The sequence below is a fragment of the Plectropomus leopardus genome, chromosome 17 (genome assembly GCF_008729295.1).
Source record: "Plectropomus leopardus isolate mb chromosome 17, YSFRI_Pleo_2.0, whole genome shotgun sequence".
Lineage (NCBI taxonomy): Eukaryota > Metazoa > Chordata > Actinopteri > Perciformes > Serranidae > Plectropomus > Plectropomus leopardus.
Window position 1 is genome coordinate 10,950,878 of NC_056479.1, and position 22,460 is coordinate 10,973,337.

The 22,460-nt window shown below is 40.0% G+C and overlaps 2 protein-coding genes across 4 annotated transcripts; both read right to left on the minus strand.

The window, feature by feature from the left end:
- Window positions 1–840: 840 nt before the first annotated feature.
- tlk2 (tousled-like kinase 2) lies at window positions 841–15,127 on the minus strand. 3 transcript variants are annotated; one of them, XM_042504712.1, is made up of 22 exons: window positions 14,447–15,127; window positions 13,284–13,366; window positions 11,693–11,770; window positions 11,528–11,597; window positions 11,400–11,443; window positions 9,750–9,848; window positions 9,384–9,419; window positions 9,191–9,292; window positions 8,894–8,986; window positions 8,586–8,696; window positions 8,294–8,430; window positions 7,268–7,420; window positions 7,109–7,175; window positions 6,895–6,992; window positions 6,717–6,798; window positions 6,031–6,122; window positions 5,805–5,894; window positions 5,520–5,689; window positions 4,914–5,052; window positions 3,159–3,270; window positions 2,326–2,433; window positions 841–2,107 (listed from the first exon to the last, which is right to left on the minus strand). In XM_042504712.1, exons 2-22 carry the CDS (start codon window positions 13,362–13,364, stop codon window positions 1,934–1,936), a joined length of 2,136 nt encoding a protein of 711 aa, XP_042360646.1. In that variant the 5' UTR covers window positions 13,365–13,366; window positions 14,447–15,127; the 3' UTR covers window positions 841–1,933. The 3 variants fall into 3 exon arrangements, with proteins under 3 accessions (XP_042360646.1, XP_042360647.1, XP_042360648.1); XM_042504713.1 differs by lacking the exon at window positions 9,384–9,419 and having other exon boundaries at window positions 14,447–15,126; XM_042504714.1 differs by lacking the exons at window positions 9,384–9,419; window positions 9,750–9,848 and having other exon boundaries at window positions 14,447–15,126.
- Window positions 15,128–15,386: 259 nt separating this feature from the next.
- mettl2a (methyltransferase 2A, methylcytidine) lies at window positions 15,387–22,433 on the minus strand. Its single transcript, XM_042504132.1, has 10 exons — window positions 21,788–22,433; window positions 20,615–20,826; window positions 19,737–19,825; window positions 19,175–19,443; window positions 18,133–18,182; window positions 17,991–18,051; window positions 17,753–17,892; window positions 17,546–17,652; window positions 16,109–16,174; window positions 15,387–15,997 (listed from the first exon to the last, which is right to left on the minus strand). Exons 2-10 carry the CDS (start codon window positions 20,767–20,769, stop codon window positions 15,834–15,836), a joined length of 1,101 nt encoding a protein of 366 aa, XP_042360066.1. The 5' UTR covers window positions 20,770–20,826; window positions 21,788–22,433; the 3' UTR covers window positions 15,387–15,833.
- Window positions 22,434–22,460: the final 27 nt, after the last annotated feature.

The following is a 22,460-nucleotide window of genomic DNA, read 5'->3' on the forward strand; positions in this document are numbered from 1 at the left end:
TTTTTGTTCCATTGACGCACTTACCAGAGAACATTACTACAACACTAGCTTTGTGAAGCTGTATCAGGGCTTCTGCAGCCAAAGGCAAGGTAGATTTAAGATTTTTAAATGCCACTCAGTTTAGTTTAATACCAATTTTCTACTTACCAAAACTGAAGGCTAATTTTATTTTGCGCAAATGTTTATTGTAACATAAAACATTACTTTTTTTGTCCAGTGAAAAATGTTGATGATCTTTGTCAAAAGTTGAAAAAAACAACCCTTTTTAGAGTGGAACACATGTAAGACAGTGAACATATTATATTACCATAAAAGTCTGTTTAGTTTACCAACAGAAGTAGGAAACATCTGGCATTTCTGGACGGTTTTCTTGGCATTTTTTTTTGGTTTCTCACTCTGCATGTGAGACTCCACTGCCTGTATTTGCATGATGATGTGTTTAAGGGGAGGAATTTGGTAAATTATTGAACAAAATTTAAAAAAAAATAAAAAATTACCAATTATTTTGAGATTTTACAATGCAACTTAAAAAAAAAAATCATAAAACCCCCACTTCCCATGTCGGAGTATTTTTAAGACTTTTGTAAGATTAAGTAAATTTAATAAAAGACTTTTTAGGATTCTGCGGGAACCTTGGGCTGTATCCAAGACTCCTCTAGAAAATATGTTTGATTTAGGCTATAACCTGGAAAGTAAATTTAAATAAAAAGTGAGAAAGAAAACTTAAGTACAGACCTAAAACTTATGACTACAGTGTCAGCTGTGTTGTAGATATCAGTTATTCCCTCAAAGGCAATGATGGCAAACCCAGTCTGACATAATCCCAGAACAACAAACACATTTTAACCAATAGTATTTAATGGTTTATGCAACTCTCTGCTAAGGCCCAATCTCCCCCAACAGTACTATTAGGTAAACCAGTCCCTTGCATTTTATTGGCCAAAAATAAATTCAAACATACCTAAATAAATATGTGTGTTTATGGTAGGGGGTCAATCAAACAATAACAGTTCTAATTAAAAGGCAACTTGAAAAACACAACAGTTTTCTCCATAAAACTGGTTAAATTGAAAAGTTTTTTAAAAAAATGTAAAAGGGGTCGTTTCTCAACAGCTTCCACTCCATATCAAGTAACACGACTCTAAAACCATTCATTATAAAAACGGAGGCGGAACACTGCCACCAACTGGAAGTTATAAGCTTTGGTCACAGGAGTTTGACGAGGAGAGGGGAGAGGGGTGAAGGGGGAATAGTAGCTTCTGTCTCTCCTCGTCACAAACTATCTGGGTCTGGAATTTAAGCGGGCAGGGGGATCCCAGAACAGCGGGCTGAGTGACATAGTGCCATAGATATTTAGGGTTCAATACAATAACAGGCCAGACTGGTTCTCTCAGCTAGGTTCCAGGAGATGAGAACAAACAAAATGTTTGAGATTGGGGAGTTCAGACTACCTCGGACCAGAATGGCTCATGCATGGGTGTATGTATGAGTGCGTATGGGTATGAGGCCTTCTGCAGTCCTCTCCGTCTGCCAAGCTGAAGCAGTTCTATACTTCTTTTTATTTTCTCTTTGTTAAGCAGGAAAGAAAAATCCCAAACACTGAACCCCACTTTTCACCAACACAGTGCCACACCTCGCCCCCGTGCTGCGTGAGTCGTCCAGGGCTTTGACCCCCAGAACGATGCCACCCTTTTGTGAAAAGAGGACAGGTAGGCTAGGGTGGGTGGACATGAGAGACAGGAAGGGTGACGTGAGTCTCCTTTCCCAACTCGCCCATGACTTCTCACCCACCCCTTGCCGTCGTCTGACCTGTTTCTCTTGGGCTCTTCATGGCAAGGTGGGATGCTCTTGGGAGGGGGGACACAGTATGGCGTCGCCCCCGCCCCACCCCACGCTTTCAAATGGTTCAGTCAGTCAGTTAAGGGGCGTGGGCTCAGTTTGAGGCGCTGCTGTTGGAGGAGCTGGATGTGGAGGCCACTGCCATGCCCGAGGTGCCCGAGGAGGCCACCGACTTGCGGATGTGGGGCATGAGGAAGGGGTCACTGGCCAACTGGTGCACATCGATGCGGTCCTCCTTACGGTAGACTAGACAGCGCCTTATAAAGGCCTGAGAAAGACAGAGTGAGGTTGGAATGACTGAAAAAAATACAACTCTTAAGTGCAGATATCAATGTTTTGGTAAAAAGATAAGAAATCCCTAAATACATACATCCAAAAAAATCCCTTCTGAAACTATGTATGTGAACATGAGTGGTTACAGTATGATAACAAAACGCGAAGTGGTGACTGAAGATACGCAGACGTGATGCAGTGAGCAGCCGGTACCTTAGCTTCAGGTGTGACTACTGGTTTAGGAGGGAACTGCACATCTGTCGCCTTCAGTATTGTGTTCTCCTGCAGGATGTCCTGCTGGGACTGGTTGTGGCCGAAGGGCTAAAGAACATAGACGAGGAGAAGAAGTGTTATTAGAGGAAACAAAACATAACCTAAAGAACTGAACAGGAACTATGTAAGAGTGTTGGTGTTTAGTGCAATGTCCATAATAAAGTGTTAATCTTTGGCAAAAGTCAATTTTTTAAAATAAAATTAGAAATAAATTCATGCAACCAAGGCGGTCTATAGGTATCAGACACAAAAATGTTATGCTTTTTAAGACCTTTAAGATAATGTTTAAAATCAAATTTAATACAGATTTTTGGATATCCTCTTTTCTTATTCAAGCACTGTGGGTTAGTATAAAGTAAAGTGCGTGTTGTTCTATGCAGAGGGAGGTTTTATGTAGAAATATAGTTATTAGAGCGAGTTAGGTTAATCTACATTTTGCAGACGGGTAAGAAAGTATCAAGTAAAAAGCCAGTATTAGGTTAAGTGTTAGGTTTAGAGATTTGTTAGTCAGGAATGTGGACTTTCATGCAGAAGAGCTTGACTCATGTTGACAAAAATAAATTAAAAGATGCATAAATAAAATTAGATTAAATGTTTGTGGCGATTAAGACCACACAATTTCATTTAACTGAATTCAATTTTTAATACTTTTTAAGGACTTGCACATACACGGCAAGGGGAATTATCCCCCATTGCATTTTATCAACTACATAACTGACTTAAAAACTTCAGTGTTTTGATGCAACATATTTTCTTCAGTGTGTGTCTCCTACCTTGCGGCCATACAAACACTGGTAGAAAATGACTCCCACAGACCACACATCCACCTTGTTGGAAATTTTAGGTGGTTCCTTCCCAACCACAAAGCATTCTGGGGGCAGGTACCTAAAAGAGAAAAGATTATATTAATATGAATCAACACATGAAATAGTAGTGACATCATTAACAACAACAACAACAACAACAACAACAACAACAAACACTGTGCACTAGGAAATTAATAACAACCAGGATCTGTGAGGTTGTTAATTGTTGTACAAGCATTAACCAAATGAATCCTGAAGCTTAGTACATCTACATCTATACATCTATATACGTCGTCTGTGGTATTATAACTACTAATATTAAAAGGCACCACATCACATTTGTGTCACGTATTGCTTCTGTCTTTTAGCTACAACAGCACTCTGCTGTTAGCAGGTGGAGAACAGTCAGGGTTGTTTCACTCAGTCAAGATCCAACCTTTACATTAGCATCAATAAGACTGACAAAAGGCTTGACTTACTAAACAGATATCTACTGTACATATAGTAAAACCATCTGCCCCTTTCCCACTGGACAAAAAAAATCCACTACACACACTAACACCTGTTTTTTTTATTTAATGGGAAAGGTTACAATCTGCATTCACTCCCGGGACAAATGACTCTGCAGTGGCTATTTAGTGGGTAATTTATTTTCTTTAGCTCCAACTGGCGTCTATTGACAGAGCAATGTAGGCCTACACAGTTCTGGTCTATTAGCAGTAGAAAAGGAGTCCATTGCTTCTTTTTAACAGGTTTTTCTTTGCTTAAAGACCTGCATACACATGGAGATTTTGGTGGAAAAAACGTATAACACTAAATCTTGCTGAAAAAGCTGAGATATGTAGTGTAATGTCATTATGATCACTTTTACTTTGATTTTAATTCCATGTTATGCATATCTACAGATTCTGATAATAGCTGCACATTTTTTTGGTTTAATATCCGTGTGTTATTAAGTCAAGTCTACAGCTTGCATGTTCTCTGCATTATTTTGTGAAATGACACACACTGGTCTTAGCCATGAATTCATCATCTCTTCAGTAGCTGCTGCAATGAAATCCCCCTTGTGTGAGCCATGACACTATTTAGCCTGCAATCTGCTTCTGGCCAACTACAGTCAATCCAGTGTGCTGTCAGACACAGCGACCATGTACCAGGACACTGTTCTATGTGCCAAGAGAAAAACTCACTGCTGCAGCATTTCATAACTGATTCGAAGGGAATTTACTAACTTCTCTGTACAGGCGTATTATATTCAGAGATGTTAGTTTGAGAGTGTGTAGCAAGTTAGAAAGCTTTCATTAGGAAGGTGTTGAAACTCAATAAGAAGGGGTAGGTCATTCAATACAGTACATTTGATTTTTTCCTGCATTTGAAGCTTTGCAGTCTCAGGATGGATTTTCACACATTTGCATGATGCTTCTACAAAAGTTTTTATAAAGTCTAAGACGTTTGAGCTTCCAATTCTGATTATGCATCTAAAACACTGAAAATGTACACTTTAGATTCTGCCATTTTGTTTTTCCTTCCTTCCTTTTTTTTTTATCCTACAGCACACTTTGAGAATGCACTCAGTCATAGAGAAATATTCCGGCCCTCTACCAAACAGAAATTTGACCCTTGAGGACAAATGCTGAGTGATAAAAATAAACAAAACAATTCATTATATCAGAGATGGTGGCATCACTGCAGCAGAGTAGCATCTTCCAGAGTAAATCTTACCAGTATGTCCCTGCTCCCTGTGACGTCAGCTCCATCCCATCCACTGAGTTATAGCTGTCATCATCCATGATCTTTGATAGGCCAAAGTCTGTGATCTTGATCTCCCCGCAGGCAGTGCCGTTCACAAGGAGGATGTTACCTGAGCAGGATTTACAGGCATGAAAAAAATCTCTGCATAGTTCACATCTATATTCACATTTTGAGTTGGCTATGATGATTATGCTCTGGATGAATCAGCTCTGTTGAATGCACAATGATTCCAATTTTTTATAAAATTAAACATAATCAAATTAAACGTTATGGAATAATGGGCAGCAGCTACTTTGGAAGCCAAAACCATCTATCAAGACAAACAGTTACGATAATATGCCCAACAATTGTACTGTGTGTCCATCCATTAAGCCACTTGTAAATAACCAATGCTGGGCATCATGTGAACCAGGATAAAATCCCCCTCATCACTACTGTAGCTGCTGTGGTTTGAGTGTTTAATTCAACTGACTCTTAAACTGATCATTTATTTTGAAGTAGAACTGTGCCAAGAAAACTAAAACAAGAACATGCAAGCTCTGAGAGTTTTAGAGGCACTGTGGTGCGGAGACCCACCAGGTTTGAGGTCGTAGTGGATAATGGGCGGTCTGATCTCATTGAGGTACTTCAGGGCGTTAACAATCTGCATGATGATGGAGCGGCCCTCCTTCTCTGACATGAGCTTGTGCTGCTTCAGGTAGAAGTCCAGGTCATTGCCCTCACAGTACTCCAGGACTGTGCAGAACCTGCTCCAAAAAAGGGAAGATTTGGTACATCAAAACAGACTCTTAATTAACTTAATCTGCATAAAAGGTTGATTTTTTTAAAAGGGATATATGTGTTTAAAAGGAGATGACTTACGAGTCAGTGTCAAGCGAAAAGTAGTCGTAGAGTTTAACTATTCGTGGGTGGTCCAGCTCTTTATGGATTCTATATTCTCTGCAAGCGTGTCTAAAACAAAGAGCGTTTACAATATTTACACCATTTACTTTAAATATGGATATTACAAACAGTAATTTGAAGAGTTAATTATTCATAACCATATAAATATACTACAGCGTTGTGTTGGGAATTGCACAGCACTCACTTGTGATAATTTTCCTTCTTCTCATCCCTCCAGTTCTTGTTCAACTGGTGGATTTTGACCGCAACATACCTTTGCTCTGTTAAGTCAAAGGCCTGAAAAATAAACGTCTCCTATTAGTGAGGAACTGCATTTAATATTACTTTGTTTGAGCTGCAGTGAGGCTCTTGCTTCACATTAAATGGCTGCGTTCATTCATCATTTTTACAGCGATGACAGCAGGTTCTTGGAACAACTCTCGCATTCTGGCACAATCATTTACTTAGAAATGTTGATGATGTCAACTTAGTGTAATGTAATGAAACACACATCCTCAAATATTTTCCAAAGTATGTGCAGCACAGCCACTACAGCTGCTTTAAGAATATGAGCAAGTTAGTTTTCACCAGTGTAACACCACAAACTCTGACCTCAAATATTACCACAGACTTGAACTGACTCACACCACTCTCCCTTAAGCAGCAGAAACTGGTAGTTAATGAAGGCTATTGTATAAGATTGCCCCAAACTGTGCACAGATTTATGACCTAATTTCTAAGTTCGTAGAACAGTTGTAATTACAGTGTAATAATGCTGCCTCATCACTGTCTGATATTATTATATGTTAAAAAAATAAATATCTTTACAGTGTATGAACTATTATAAAAAAAGTGGTTGTGCCTGGACAGGGAAAGACGAAGTTCTCTTACCTTATAAACTTCACTGAAACCTCCCCGTCCGAGTAAATGGAGTAGCAGGTATCGGTCATTTAGCGTAGGGTGATCTTTGAATCTGTGTGAGAAACAATTTAAGTTATAATATAAAACAAGACAAAAGGGCACATTGGTATAAAAAAAAAACTAGGGCCACATAAGAAGAAAAGCGTACTGAGAATTATCCTCATTGTGGATCCTTTTCAGCTCCCGAATGTGCAGGTTTCGCACTCGTTCCAACCTCTCCAGCTCCGCCTGGATCTCTGCCTCCTCCTACAAAGGACAACAAAAGAATATCAAAACACGTGTAGTAACAAAATAACTGAACAAACAAAAAAAGACCACAACAAACAGGTTGTCACCGACAACAAAAATTTAGCAGGCATTACCTTCTTAAGATGGCCTAGTCGTAGCTTAAAGATTTCCTCTTGCTCATGGTACTCTGCCTGTGATAACCTGTGAGGATGCAGAACAAACCTCAGTAAAACTTCGTGATTGTGAGCGAAGGAAAAAAACAGCTGTATAAATAACAAACAAAGGCATCATACGTTTCACTTTCTGTCCCATTGGTTTTGCTTTTGCGTTTGTTTTGCTCCAGGCTTGGAGGTGGAGTCTGGGCCATGGAGGGCGGCTTGCGTTTGGCCAGCAGCTTCCTTTGTCTTTCAATTTCCTCTCGCTGGGAATTGATCCTTTCTTGTTGTCTGAAAACAGATGACACATTGCAATGACATACAGACCTAACGCATTTTATCGGTTTGTGCCTAATCAACAGTAAACTCTCTGGCTCCCTGGTTGAGATGCTGCCTTTTCTTCTTGTATGGAGGGTGTTCAGTCTGTAAGACTACGTATAAAATTGCCACTAAGATGTGAGGATTTATTGTGTAAATTACAAAAGCACATTTCTGCTTGCATTAAAGTAGGCCTACTATCCTTTTCCTTATTTTCTGTCAAATATGTATTGTCACAATGTTAGATGTTCATATTAAAGCGGTCAAAGCTTAAAATAATAAGGTAAACATATCAAAAAGTAATCCATGTGTGCCAAAACCACAGACTTCAGACCGTTCTGGAGACTCTGCTTCCTGATGTGGGCTTGTAACAGCTTTCTTTATATGGTCATCTGCTTCGGGCATGTTACTGCAAGGGTTTACGTTACATACACTGCTACATGTAGCTACATGCTAACGGCAGGGTAACATGGAATATTAATAGCTAGTGATGTTAATTTTTCCCCATTTTCTGATTATTTTCCTTCTGGAACATGCCCAGTTAGTTCATTAGTTATTTTTCACAGCAGGAAATGCCACTTTATTCCATTACAGTCATTCTGCAGCTGCAATGATGGTGCAGAGAAGCTGAGATACTGAACACACGGAGTGGCGCTTAAAAGACACAGGGGATTAAACAGAGCATTTTAAACGGACTGCTAGTACAGGTATATTCAGGCAAACATTATAAAAATACACATTAAAGCGTGTAATGATGTTGCCTGCTGGACCAGCAGTAACTTAAAAATGATGAAAGCACGATAGTGTGAAAGGAAAAGATTGAAGTTAAATCATCAAAGTCCTCACTTAATAAGGTTTTGGAAGGCATATCCATCCGTCCACTGCTCAGTGAAAGACGCTCCATGTCTCACTGTGGTGAAGTGACCCAGTCGAAGTCTGTCCTGCATGCTTTTGTCCCGGCACGCCATCTTCTCCTGTTTGGACTGGAGTGAGGGCAGAGAAATACAGGCTTTAAACCAGTGCTATTCATTCCACATGGCTTAAATAAGGCCTTTGAAAACCAGCTCCTGCCACAAAACCCACTCCCTTTGGAAACTAATGGCTTGAAATAAATCAAAGTCTCATTAGATGAACATACTTTTTCAATCAGCAGCTTCTTGGACATGGTCACACACTTGTTTAGGCGTTCCTTGTATCGTTCCAGCATCCTCTGCTGCTCATCGATCTGTCTCCTCAGATCACAGTTTGCCTGGAGCAGAACATACAAATGAGCAAGGAAAAGGTCAGGTTAAAAAAAAAAACAAAATTGATCTTGTTTTCACATGTACAAACAGAAGGAATGTGTCAACTCTAACATGCCTCCGGTGAAAAAACCAAGACAGAATTTTCAAAACCATCAAAAATGGCAAGCAGAGTAGCAGGGATGAAATGTAAGGAGATTAGTACCCGCAGCAAATCGTCTATTCGGCCCTCCTTCTTCTCCAGGTCAGAGTTCTTGTTGTTCTCCATTGCTGTTAGTTTCTCTATGGTAAGGTCAGACTACAGGGTAAAGTGAGCACAAAAACAGTGTTTATGTTAATGGTGGATCATTTTGTATCAGTCAAAAATGTAGCAGTGCCATCTAACAAATTCTCTCAGTTGCTTATTGGTTTCTGGTTGCAAATGTATTGGTTTATACATACTAATTATATGACAACTACCTTTGGACAATCAGGCAGCCAGCCCTGATAACATGTTAAGTACCTGTGTGGCTTTGTGGAACAAGTGAAGAGAAGCAGGCTTCAGTGAACACGACGAGTGCTCTGTGTTGGCCGAGCTGACGGAGGAGGGGCTTCCCTGCTGCACCTGGGAGGCAAAAACATTCAACAAATAAAAAACCTGACAGAAACAGAGGGTGTCTTAATGTGCGAATTTCATCACATTAAAAAATCGAGACCTGCAGCTGCCAGTCACGATAAAACATGAGACCAATCTGGCGAAAGAAATCTGCATTAAAATGACGGCCAGAAACTGTAGACACTCAAATGAACAATCAGACGTATGAGAAAATGGGTAAAATTCTTACCGCAAAAGCACACAAGATTTTGAGTGATTTGGTTTACTTGAAAAGATGCAGTTACTCCAAATACAGATTTAAACACACTTCTGTTTAAAATTTATTTACAGACCACATCAGAATCTTCCCATCTGGAAGAAAACTTGACCTTAATGATGTTAATAAAAAGCATGGAAAAGAGAATGGCAGGAAAGAGTGTTAAGAGCTGCAAAAGCATGAGATAGAGCATAGTGCGAACATGCTCACCGTGACAGGGGGGTTGGAGAGGGAGTGTTGTGGGGAAGAGCGGACCACTGGTGGAATTCCCCTGGCAGGGCTGGTACCAGGACCGCTACCTCCCGCAAACTGACAGACACGCAAAGAGAGAAGAAAGCCGTTCAATGGAAAGACCAAGATGGCTAAAAAAAGGGTTAGAAATAGGCCTGAACGATAATCTAATTGTGATTTTTTTTTTTTTTTTTAGACCAAATTGCAATCACAGTTTAGTATGCAAGTTAATTTTTATCTTTATCATCCTTATCTGTATTATTGAAAATCAAATATAAACCATACTAATCTTTTTTCAGAAACAGTATTGTAACAAATTACTCAAACTTAAGTGTGCAGGCTACCACTCCAAAATATTTAGATAACTAAAGGCCTCCTTGTAAACATGTTATTAACTTGGTCTGGACGTTGATGCTCACTTTAAAATTAAACCCCTTCACTTTGCCAGCAGTTCAGAAGCAAAACGTGGAAACTTAACTCGGTCTTTAGTGGCTGCAGTGTTTATTCATGGACAAACTGAAACCTACAGTGTACATTTGCTACCACTATAACTTTACCGCTCGACCACACACTCCCTACACACGCATTACGCCTCTTCTTAACTGAATGTGATGTGAACAAGTGAGTGAACTTTAAATTGTTTCACTGTTTCCGGGTGAAGATGTCCTAACCTGCTCAATATATCAGCAAAGGTGCTAAGTGATGTGTCGCTTGCTTGAAAAATTGTTCGCCATGGCTCTATTTAATGAATCTTCGCACACCTCCAACTTGTTCTCTTAGGCCCGCCCAGGGCTTGATGTTGTTGGACTTGTTGTCCGAAGTCCATCTGCCGAAAGTTGCTCACTCGATGATTGTTAGGAAGAGATGTTATCTCTTACAAAAATGTAGTACGTAAACATGCGGATTGCACTTAAACCCATTTGTGGGGTTCCAACACATTTTCGTGGACAAAATTTGAGAAGTTTTCCATGACTTTTCAAGGATACATAATAAAAATATTTTGTGTCTTGCACTATTTGTCTATTCAAACCTAAATTCATCTAGCTGGCATATATGAAGAGAGAGATGGAACGGAGAGGAAAAAAATGACTAAATGTACGGGATGGTAAACAAAATGTGAAACGTCAGCACATATTAGAGCTACAATACGTCAACAGCTTCTGAAAACAGATTTGCTGTTATGTTTCATTACATGGAAGGTTATCAAAGGAAGATTTATTGTAACAATTGTTACACACGACAAAATTCCACCACTTTTCCCCAGCTGTAAATGAATGTAACTAATTTCATGACTTTTACAACTTTTCCATGACCCTGGGAACCATGCGTCTTCAGTACTGTGAGCATCAAAGCTTGCATGCTGTATTTTACAAGTTGTCCTCTTCATCTACTCGCATTCGCATATATTAAAAGTGGAGTGTAGGGCGTGTGTACACCTGAACAGGGTCAGGTGTTTCTGCTCTCTGGTTGGTTAGATTGTTTATTCGTTCAATTACATAGGGATATCGTTCAGACCTAGTTAGAAAGTAATTATGAAAAGTTAATACTGAAGCATTTGTAAAGGACAGGAGATTTGCTGAACATACACTCAGTATAAGTAAGAAAAAACAAACATTTCCTGCCACTCACCTCAAAATAATCACTAATTTTATGTCCCCTTGCACCTGCTTTGCCTGAAAGAGATGCACAGGGAATTTAGAGAGAGGCTGATATTTGGGATACATGATGAAGGGATCATGGCAGTGGAACAATCTTACCTTGGCTGCTGTCAAAATGGTCTGCTTTCCGTTTTCTCACTCTCTGGTCATTTGCTTTTTTTTCAGGAGTCTGGCAAAAAGAAGTGGTATGAATCAGTCGCATGTATAATAACACAGAGGTGGTTGGCCTAAAAAAAATCTTGGTCATTTGTAACAGAGACTAACCTCTAGCTCTTTGTCACTGAGCGAGCCCACACTGCACAGACTCTGATTGGATGACTCATTTTGGTTCTGACCCGAGCCCTGTTAAAATGAGGTGAAAATACATAAAAAATAAAGCACACGGAGAAATTAAATGCAAAGATTCATAAAACATGCGAGGGATGTTTTCCTAGAACTTGAAAATGTGTGCACATGTACTTGTTGTGTATGCATGCACTTGTGTGTGTGTGTGTGTGAGAGAGAGAGAGAGTGCACACAGGAGTTAGAAACCATAGAGTGAAAAAGAAACTGAGAGAAAGGATGCGAAGGTCTGCCTAAATACCATCACCATTAACTTCCCACTGAATCTCGACCTGCATCAGTCCTAATGCTGGTTCCCTAGGTGATGCCTGTCAGTCAAATGAATCACATCAAAATTCAGCAGGCACTGTCCAATCAGGGAGAGATACTTAGTCATTCAGAGCACACTGAAGCTCTCTCGCTGAACCCTCCTAAAATGGCTGAACATTAGGCATGCTGCTGGGGATGTATTCCTCCCTCTGTCTGTCACCTTTAGATAATGTCATCCATTTTTCTCCTGCTCACCGTGGTCTTACCCATTCTGTTCTTCTCCTCCCTCCGGAGGAAGCCAGGGAAAGATGCTTTGCTTGATTTAAGAATGACAGCTTGTTTTTTACCCCTTCCAGACACCTTGGTTGTTTGATCAGACCTGTTCAAAGGGAAATGCACTATTCGACAATTTTAGTAGGCCCTCTCTGTTCCATTACTAAAAGTTCTGCTAGCCCGCAGTCCTCAAAGGATAACAATTTCCCTTTCTTTAATACCAACTCAGTGATAACAGAGAGAGCAGCAGTGCCACAGGGCTGTTCAAGGTCAAGAAAAAACTCCACGCTCCTCTGTGACACTGAAGAGCTTTTAGACCACCAACCCATATTTCTTCATAGCTATTTGTTGACACACTTCCATCTCACTTCCCCCTACACACATTGCATCTCTTGTCGTACAGGGCGGCTGTGGCATGATGCCTTAGCGAGAGCCGCCATTTTCTCTGCGGCAGCAGCCATGCCATGCTCTGGGCTCAGCTCTGCCTATGGCTGGCACGGGGCCCACTCCTGGCGCTGACTCTCGCTCCCTAACTGTTCCAAGATCACCTTCCACAAAGACGATGCCATCCATGTAGCAAGAGAGAGGGCGGAAAGCTAAATACTGCCTCCACTCATCACACCTGGTCAAGAACTATTTCTGCATTCCTCCTCTGCCTTCACTCCTCCTCCCCCGACCACCCCTGTCCTGTCTCTGGCCTTTTTGGCAGGCATCACCACTTGCATATGCAGCCTCTACATCATGAGCCAGGGAGAGATGCCATATCACACCAGCCAAAAAACACAGACACAGCTCAACCTTCTCCAGAGACAAAGAAAATGAGTGGGGCCAAGCTTGTCCAGGCCAAACAGCAGAATGATACCAAGGCAGAGTGAGACAAAGAAAGGAAGAAGGTTCACAAAAAAATGTGTAATCAAGAAAATCTGTGATTATAAACACTTTGACAGGAGAGTTCTTATGCTCCACCTCAGCGGCATCTGCTGTAACAAACCTTAGCCACGCCGACCCCAGTGAAGCGAGCCTCCAGCAGCTCCTGCCGCCGGGGGTCCAGGCTATGCAGTTCTTCCATCATGGCTGCGGAGACAAGAGCACAGATTAAGGAAGGCGTTGTGGGGTCTAGTATATTCAAGTGGGAGTGACGGATCACTGTTTCAAAAGGCATTGGTTGTGATGAGTCATGGCTGTTTTTAGCTATATGGATGTGGAAAATTCCTGTTCTGAGTCATCAATAAGCCTGACAATAATGTTTTCCACTATCATGTGTGTTCAGCAAGCACCAACCAAGCAACTCAGTAAAATACTCACGGCACTAAAATGCACAAAAATATAACCAATAAGGAATATACATCAAAGACTTGGGCCAGATGTGTAGAGTCACTGCCTGCAAAATTACAGCATCATGTGATAACACCCTGGCATTACAGGCCTAAGTTACATGGCGCTTGAGTTATAAAAGGTCACTAATGGAGGGACTGCCAAGTATACTTACAGCAATGGAAAAGGCCACTATAGACAATAAGTGCCCAGCTTGCTAGTCTGTGCAAAGGTTAACGTTTAAGTTACACGCCCAACACTGACTGCTATGTCAAGTCTGTTATCTATAGCTTGCATACATTAAATGAACAGTGAAACTTAAAACATCTGTGTACAATTGGAAATAAATTCTAGTCCGTATTCTTGTGTAACTTTAATCGGGATTGAGTTTGCTGGCTCAGCTAACATAACGATTTAAAACATCATCAGTAAATGAGCAACGGGTAGCTAGTTAACATTGGATAAATGAGCTAACAAGACGTTGGCCATCATCACTTAGCTACGAGCTAACGGTTAACGTTAGCTAGTGACATTAGATATAATTTTTGTCAATTAACGTACCCAAATCAGGAAAATGGTGGTTAATGTTGGTCCAGTATCACTTGTTACATTATATAACGTAAACGACTGTGAAAAAATAACAACTTCTGTCCGCCACAATGATTTTTTTTAACAAACACACGTAAGATAGCTAACGTTGGGAAGCCAACATGCTAACTCGTCTGTCAAAAAGAAGCATCTTCTCGGTTGTGTTGTCAGGTGCCACGACGACTGGACACACTGTAGACAGAAACCTGTCCCATTATATTATTTTTTCCATCAACCTAAGGAGATACTTACTGCAATTTAATATTTTTTCGGTCCTCTGGAGGGCCTGTTGTTAAGCCTGAAACCGTCCCCGTTGTTTCCCCGGTGCTCGGCAGACCCTCCCAGGCTAGGCCGCATCCACAGCCGCGTCCCTCGCGTGCCGACTGTTAACGATCCGGACACGGGAGAGCGCGGTGCAGCTCTAGGCAAACGACGGTGGATTCCCTTGGAGGCCTCGACAACTCCGGGTATCCCAAACCCGCGTTGCTGTGCTCCTTAGGCGGGGATCCCCATCACATCCCTCTCGCCGAGGACCATACCGTGCCTATGTCGGGTATCTCGCTCCACACAATGGCGACCCTCGAGATTTTTCGCCAGGTATAAATGATGTCTTTAAGCTCTTTAGGCGTCAGTTACCCCCTATCTTTTTCTCCCCCGGTGATGAGATCAATTTCGGGTCCTTGCTTTCAGCTCGATCAAAACAAAGTTCGGCTACAGTCGCTTTCCTCGCCGCAGGGAAGAGACCAATCTGTTTCGGAAGTTGTGCTGTTGCAGGCGTTTCAGTTGAATCCGGATCGATTCGGTTCGGTTCTCATGTTTTTACAATGTAAACAATAATCAGTAAAATCTCATATTTTCTCGTGAGATTGTTCAAGTATTTCACCTTCGCTCAGTCCACGCCTGCCCCAAATCTCTTGTCTGGACCAATGGCAAATCCCTCTGTACACAATGCAATTTAACAGCGCCCACCCAGGCAACCATCAAAATGATCACTTATCACAAAGTTGCCATTCCCATGATGTTCACACCCACATACTCAACTTCTACAATGACACTAAAATGATGTTTTCCTTTCCTTTTCTCGGTATACATTTAGGCATGAGATAAAGGTTGTAACTGAAAAAGTAGTAGCCTTACAAAAAGTATGTTTTAAGTGATCCATGTAAAAAAAAAAAAACACTCTGGGCACAGCTTTTGAATACAGAAGTCACAGATTTACAGCTGAGATTTTTATTGATTTTGCATGTACAAAAAGGTCATGTAGTTATTTTAAAAATCATGCAATTTATTTCAAAACATCTGCTTATTAAAAACAACATCTGGCAGAATATTAATTTTCAATAAGGGGTAACCAGCCCTCTCAGATTACTGAACTCATCAGCGCAAAATGAGAAATCGTCACTCTTGTAGGCAGAATTGCAGCACCATCAGGAATAAAACAAGTCCATCAACACAACAGCAGCTGGATTAAAGTAAGGCCTTTACAGCGTTTAACTATCCAGTTGCATCCTCTTTATCACAATTGCAATGGAGCTTCTCAATTCCAAACATCCTCAGAAAAAGGCCAGATTTGAGCTCTTGGTTTGAGTCGAAGTTCAGCTGAAGTGAGGGTGAGGCCAGATATGTTCTCCCCTCTGTCTCAGTCCTGTATTTCATGTGGCTGAGCCGAGGCCTTGCGGTACTTGCACTGGATCCACACCCTGTACATGGTCAGCTGTTTGCCTCTATTCACCTGCAGCCTTCTGTCCACAAGGTTCTGCACTTTCTCTAGCCCTGCCTCAGCGAACATCTGATGGAGCTCATCTGAAATATAAAGAAGCACATAAATATTTTCACATATAAAATTTAAAAAATTAAGTTATGCAAATATAACTCCAAATAAATCTTTATTAATATTATGTCTTCATTTTTTACCTTGAGTAAAGAAATACACTCTTGTGCCATCACCTCGGACATAAAAGTTTTCTGACAGACACCTCCCTAAAAAAGGTAAAGACACACAACATACCTGTTATTCTACAAAAAATTGCAAAGATTAAATAAACTCCTATTTATTAATGCAGTGCCATTTTAATATGCAATCTGCATATTGACCCAAAGTCTGACAGGTTTATGCAGCCAGATTTACTGTTGCTATCTACATTAAAGCGAAACTTTGGAATTATTTAACTTCAACCCATTTTTTTTTTTTTGTCTGATTGACTAATGGACAGTTGGTCCCTTATCGAGAGAGACTGCTGCGGCCCACATCAGTTTACAACAAGTCACCTCATGAGATTTCAGAAAGAGACTTCTCCTTTCATGGTAGCTGGTCACAATACGAAACAGACCAGCAAACTGTAAGGAAAAAACTTTAATTTTTCTGCAGGGTCTTTTCTTCAATGTTGTCAGACACTACTTACAATCTGAGCCTGATAGTGACAAAATGCAGAACAAAAACAAAACATTTCTGATGGATCTAAATTGATGGTGAACAATGGCCCATAGGGATTAGAATTGAGCCTGTTTCTGCAGTCTCTCCTAATATTGGACCAGTTTTAAAAACAGTTGTCTCCAGTAGTCACTTAGACACAAAAACTTGAGAAAATAGGCTCAAAGTTAAAAACAATCACAGTTTCCCTTTCAGTATGGTCCATATTAGGCTTAAACTTACGCTGCGTTCCAGACAGCTCGAAAGTTGAGATATTCTGCTAGAAAAAGTACGATGGAACGTTACTCAGAGTCAGAGTTCCTACGTGTTCCCCGACTTAAGCAGTACGACGTCACACAACAATGGCAGCATCCATGGAGTTGGTGAATATACACAAGGTATACAGAACATCACAGTATACTGAAGTACTAAAATACATTAGCCTAGCGATTGGTACATATGTTAGTGAATGACATGTTTTGATACATTTCCAAATATAAAAACTCCAAAAAATAAAATGTATAACATCTGTTACCTTATGCACAGTTTTTCCTCTGTTTCGCTCACATGTGCAAAGAGGCGGCTCCACTAATTGTCCATGGACTAGCTACAGAAACACCAGTTTGTCACCATCTGTCATGTTTTTTCTTCACATATAGTGTTGTGCACCTGGAACGCTGGGAAGTGACCTCCGACTTTGAATGGAACGCAGTATTATTTAGTATATTTTGACTATCATTTAAAATGGCCAAACACAGGGAGACTCTTGTGTGACTTAATGCAGCAGTCGATTCGGAAAAGGTGCTCCCAGAACAACAGATTTACATGAAAGACATTTTCTGGGATAAACTCTCGTGACAGGCCATGAGTAACGGACATTTCTGAATCTGGACGTTTTGAGCAGAAGTTTGGCAGCCACGCTGGACTTCAGCCTGACTAACCTTTCTTGAAGCGAAGCTGTGCCATATCGTAGCGTCCGTAGTCCCTGAGCAGCATCGCTCCCCCTGGCTTCAGCAGCCGTGCTAATCTACTGATGGATGCCTGCATCCTGAGACAGGGGGAAACTTTAAAACAACCAGCGCTGTATTCAATCACTCGCACTGAGTGGAGGGGAAGAGAGGAAGAAAGACGGAGAAAGAAGTTCATACTTGTTGGGATGCAACGCTGATAACACAAAGATTAGCACTATAACATCAAGGCTTCCATCGGGGACGGGGTAATTGGCTTCCACATCACTCAAGTCATGAACAAAGGCGAAGCAGCGCCCAGGGTCGTACTCTGGATTAGTCTGAAGACAAGAAATCAATGTTAATTCATCAGTTAGCCCACAGCCCTGGAGATGAATACATCCATCAACACATCATCCTTTCATTAATCCCATCTCACCTTGACTAACTCCACCGCAGTGCTGGAGAAATCACAGCAGTAAACGAAGAGTCCCGGGTCACTGCAAAGAGCAAAGCCGCCGTCACGCCTTCACAAGACACATGCAGAGAACAGTGTGTGTCAAACATGGCGTGACACTTACTTGTTGGTCTTCAAGATTGGAAATACTGTATTGCCCACACCGCAGCCAACCTGTGTGATAAACAAAATTAAAATAGTAACTTTTTTCTTTTTTACTGCAGTTTGCACTCAGTGTCAAACACCAACACATACAGTGGCAACGTTTGTTTCAAGACACCAAATGTGAAGAAAAACCAGATTGTTAAAAATGACTAGAAAATGATGTCCTCCACTAAGGTCACACACGTTTATTTCAATAGAAAATATTTAGAACTGTTTAAATAGTCCAAAATAATACGGTATATCACGATGTGATCCATGTGAATCTAGTAGGAAAACAATATGAAATATATTAACCCACTTTACCAGAGTAGAGTCTCAAATTTCTTAGACAAGTTTTCATGAAAAAATCTGCTCAATTTTTCTAATATAACAAGATCATAATCTCATAATCATAAAAAAACATGAAAAACTTCTGCTCAGTCTTTCTGAATTAACGTCATTAACATATCCGAATTTTGAGAAAAAAGTCTTGCTTTTTTGTTTGCTGGTTTTATAAATTAATATGATATTACCTCATAATTATTAGTATTATTTTCTGAATTTAAATGATTATTAAGTCAAACTCCTAGAAGGGTTTGACAAATATGTGCTGTTTTTCTGAACTGAAGTATCTCAAAATTATTTTTAAAAAAAGTTAATTGCGTTAATCTGCGCTGTTTTTCTTTCTGAATGAGCAAAAACAGAGCAGAAAAGAGCAGATTATTTTTTTTCTCACATGAATACATTTTGCTTCCATTAAGGCTGGATGGCTGAACACATTTTACGTTCTGCTCTTCGGTAAAGAGTTAATAATGAAAAATTGAGTGAGACCCCTTACTTAACTGCAAATGCTTTATGTGCATCTAGAACTTGATTTTGAATCAAATAAATGCACTAGCTAAACATTTTGTGATTTAAAGCAATTCTTCATAAAAAATCACCAAAAGTTTAACTTTGCACCACATTTCACTGGATTCCTTTGATCATTTGTTCAGATATCTTCTACAATGTGCTTCTCTCACCTCCAGGATGCGATATGTGGCAGAGGAGCCGGGGATGTCCCCATCGGTGTGAGACACGGCTGAAGCTTCCCTGCTTTGCTCTTGATCCAGACTGTCCTGCAGACCGTCATTTGTGCCAGAGACCTCAAGACGGGACTCAGGGTCCAGTTTACACTGCGGGGCCAACTCTGGGAACTCTGTGAAGAGCCAGTGACGGTCTTTGAAGAAACGGTTCTCATGGATTGTGTAGAAATCGTTCCAGAACTCATTTGCCCGGCTGTCGTACTGCTCTGAAAGAAAAAGTATGGCGGTAAACAGTAAGAGTCTTAGTCATAGAAAGAGTTAAAGTCATAATCTTACACATCTTAAGCTCATTGCGGTTTATTAAGACAAATACAAAGCAGTCATAATACTGATACACCATACACACCACAAACAGACATTCTTCAGCTTTGACAAGGTAAATACCTGTCTTTTTCCACAATGATCACACAGATGAGTTAAAAATGAACACATAAACAACATTGGGGAACAGTCATACTCTAACGTTCATGTGTACGAGCTGAAAGACTCAACAGCTAACCTTGTTTTTCTGGAGGAAGTGGCTGATTGTTTTCTGAGACTTTCTTCTTAGCAGACGCCTCTTGTTCCTCAGTCCACTCCACATTGTCCCTGTTGACAACAGAGCACTATGATCCAGTGATGTGGTGAATAAACAAACAAATGACAATCTCCACAAAGTTTTTCATGTAATATTCAGATAAAAGGGACAAAATGAAACTGTAATGGTGAAACACAATATCACATTTTATCTATTAATAATCTGTAAATATGTGCCAGTTAATAAACCCATGTTCATGAGATGATCTGCATACAGTTTTCAAACAAATACGAAACATTTTTTATTAAAATTTTATTACATTAGAAATGGACACAGACTTTACTTTTTTTAAAAAAAGTTATCTGGAAATTAGAAACCTATCTAGAAAGTCTTTAAAATCTGTGTAGTAACATGCAACACCCAGTATCTCTGCCAAAAACAACAACGTGACCTAAACAATTTAATAGGAAAAAAGAGGAAGAAACTAAATTGTTAATTTAGGCAACAGAATTGAGTAATAATACGAGATATCATCATGTTATATGATTATTTAAATGAAATATTTTTATTATGTAATGGTCAGTAATTAGGTTATACTATAAGACCTGAGAATATGTTAGCTTTTCCTTTGTCAGGTCACATTATATCATAAGATTGTCATTTGATAATCACACAATTAGAACAACAAAATAACAGAGAGTTGTTGCGACTAAATAACAGCTTTTACATTTATTTATTGTTATAAACGATCAGTTCTGCTAAAGTCATGCATCCAGCTGATGTACTCCCGGTGTCAGTGATGATAAAGCCTCAACGCCAATCCTGTCTGCGTTTTTGGATTCCAGGAATTAGTCACCTACCATGCGTTGTGCTGGAAGACCTGCCGCGGGTCTGTGAGGAAACGTGTCCCGAACTGGGGTCTCTTCAACTCTCCGGTGGCTGAATCGGACAGGATCAGCCCCGTTTCGCTGCTGTTGTCTCCCTCCACACCGACCACGGCACGGGGCGCCGCCATGTTCGAGCTGACGTGACGGAAAGGGGGCCGAACGTGTCACCGTGCTGCGTTCAGGGACTGTCGGTGTGGAAGCTCATCTCCATTAGTAATACAAAAATGAAAAATGTGCATAATAACAACAACAACAATAATAATAATAATAAATTAGAAAAAAGCCATACTTACGAGATAACAATGATAGATTAAAAAGTCTATGAATTATGAGATAAAAGGGCCAACATTATGCAATAAGAAGATAAGTAATTAAAATTACAAGCTAAAAAGTCAAAAATATTGGACAGAAAGTAGGAATTATGAGTTGAAAAGTCATACTTAGACCATGAGACAAAAAAAATTGGTGACAAAATTGACAATGGTCTGCAAAAAAGCGTTTCACTTTGTAACACTTTCCTGTATATACAATAAAGAATAAACTTCATTCTCACTGGCTGAAGAAAATACTGCATCACGAGGTATGTACACTATATGGGTATAATTAGTTGATCATTCAGCTCTGTACACTGTTTGACAATAAAATTACCAAAACAAGACTGCATTTGAGCAGTGTACTGTTCATACACTAGAGGGAGACATATGTCAAGATTATCTTTGCTATGGCCCTCCAGCCCATTAACTATATAAAATATAAATAAAATCATATATAAATTACAGTACACTATACATACGCAACATGCTATAAAGTCATATTGTTGTTGTTGTTGTTTTACCAGCAAAGCAAAAAGTGTCTCTTGTGCAATTTGTACAAAAATATATTAAAAAAATATATATAATATATAAAATTAAAATTGACAGTTGAAGCTGTCATTATACATTTGTGGATTGATTTTTTTTACCCTCTAGACTTAGTGTTCTTTTGTTGTACATTAGCCATTTTCTTGCACTTTTTGTGTGCCTGTGTACAGAGCGTACAGCCATTACTTATCAGCTAAGCGGTATCAGTAACACATAGTTGTAGTTTTACTTCTAACCTAGAGTCGACTAATAGAGACATTAATATAAACAACTATGACAAATGTACCTTTTTATTTCCAAGAGGAAATGAAGTGCCATCAAGATGAATGAAAAACAACTGGATACAGCACACACTGATAACTGGACTCATGAGGCTGGTATGAACAGGATGTGGTGACGGATCCGTTATGGGATGTGAGGGGAAGTGCAACGTTTTACGTCAGTGTGTTTCAGATTGAATATCAGAGAAATGCATAATAACAGGCAAGTAAAATTAGTTTGATGACGTGTTCGATGCAACAGGAAATGTTCTGTGACTTGGTAGATAAGTGGTGGTAGAGCGTAGTCAAAGGAAATGCTCGCCCTGGTGCACTGACATTCAAATTATTAGAACACTCACATTGTGGTGAACTTCTCTGAATTGCTGTTACAGTTTTGTAGTTGTGGGGGTCGATGGTTTTATTATTCTATTTTAATCGTTTTATTTATATAGCTGCACTTAAATTTTGTTGTACAGCTGTTCAGTGATAATAAAGGCATTCTATTCTATTGAATCTAAGAGCTGATGTGCGTCTGCACTAATCTGGGATCACACAGGCCATCAGTGACGTTTACCATAATGTTAATCCAAAGTGCAGAGTGAAAGAGTCACGTGGCTTTTTCTTAAATGTGTTGCTTCAGATCTGAAATATGAATCTCAAATATCTTGTATTTTAGGCTTTGTGCTGTGAGTCTCTTCT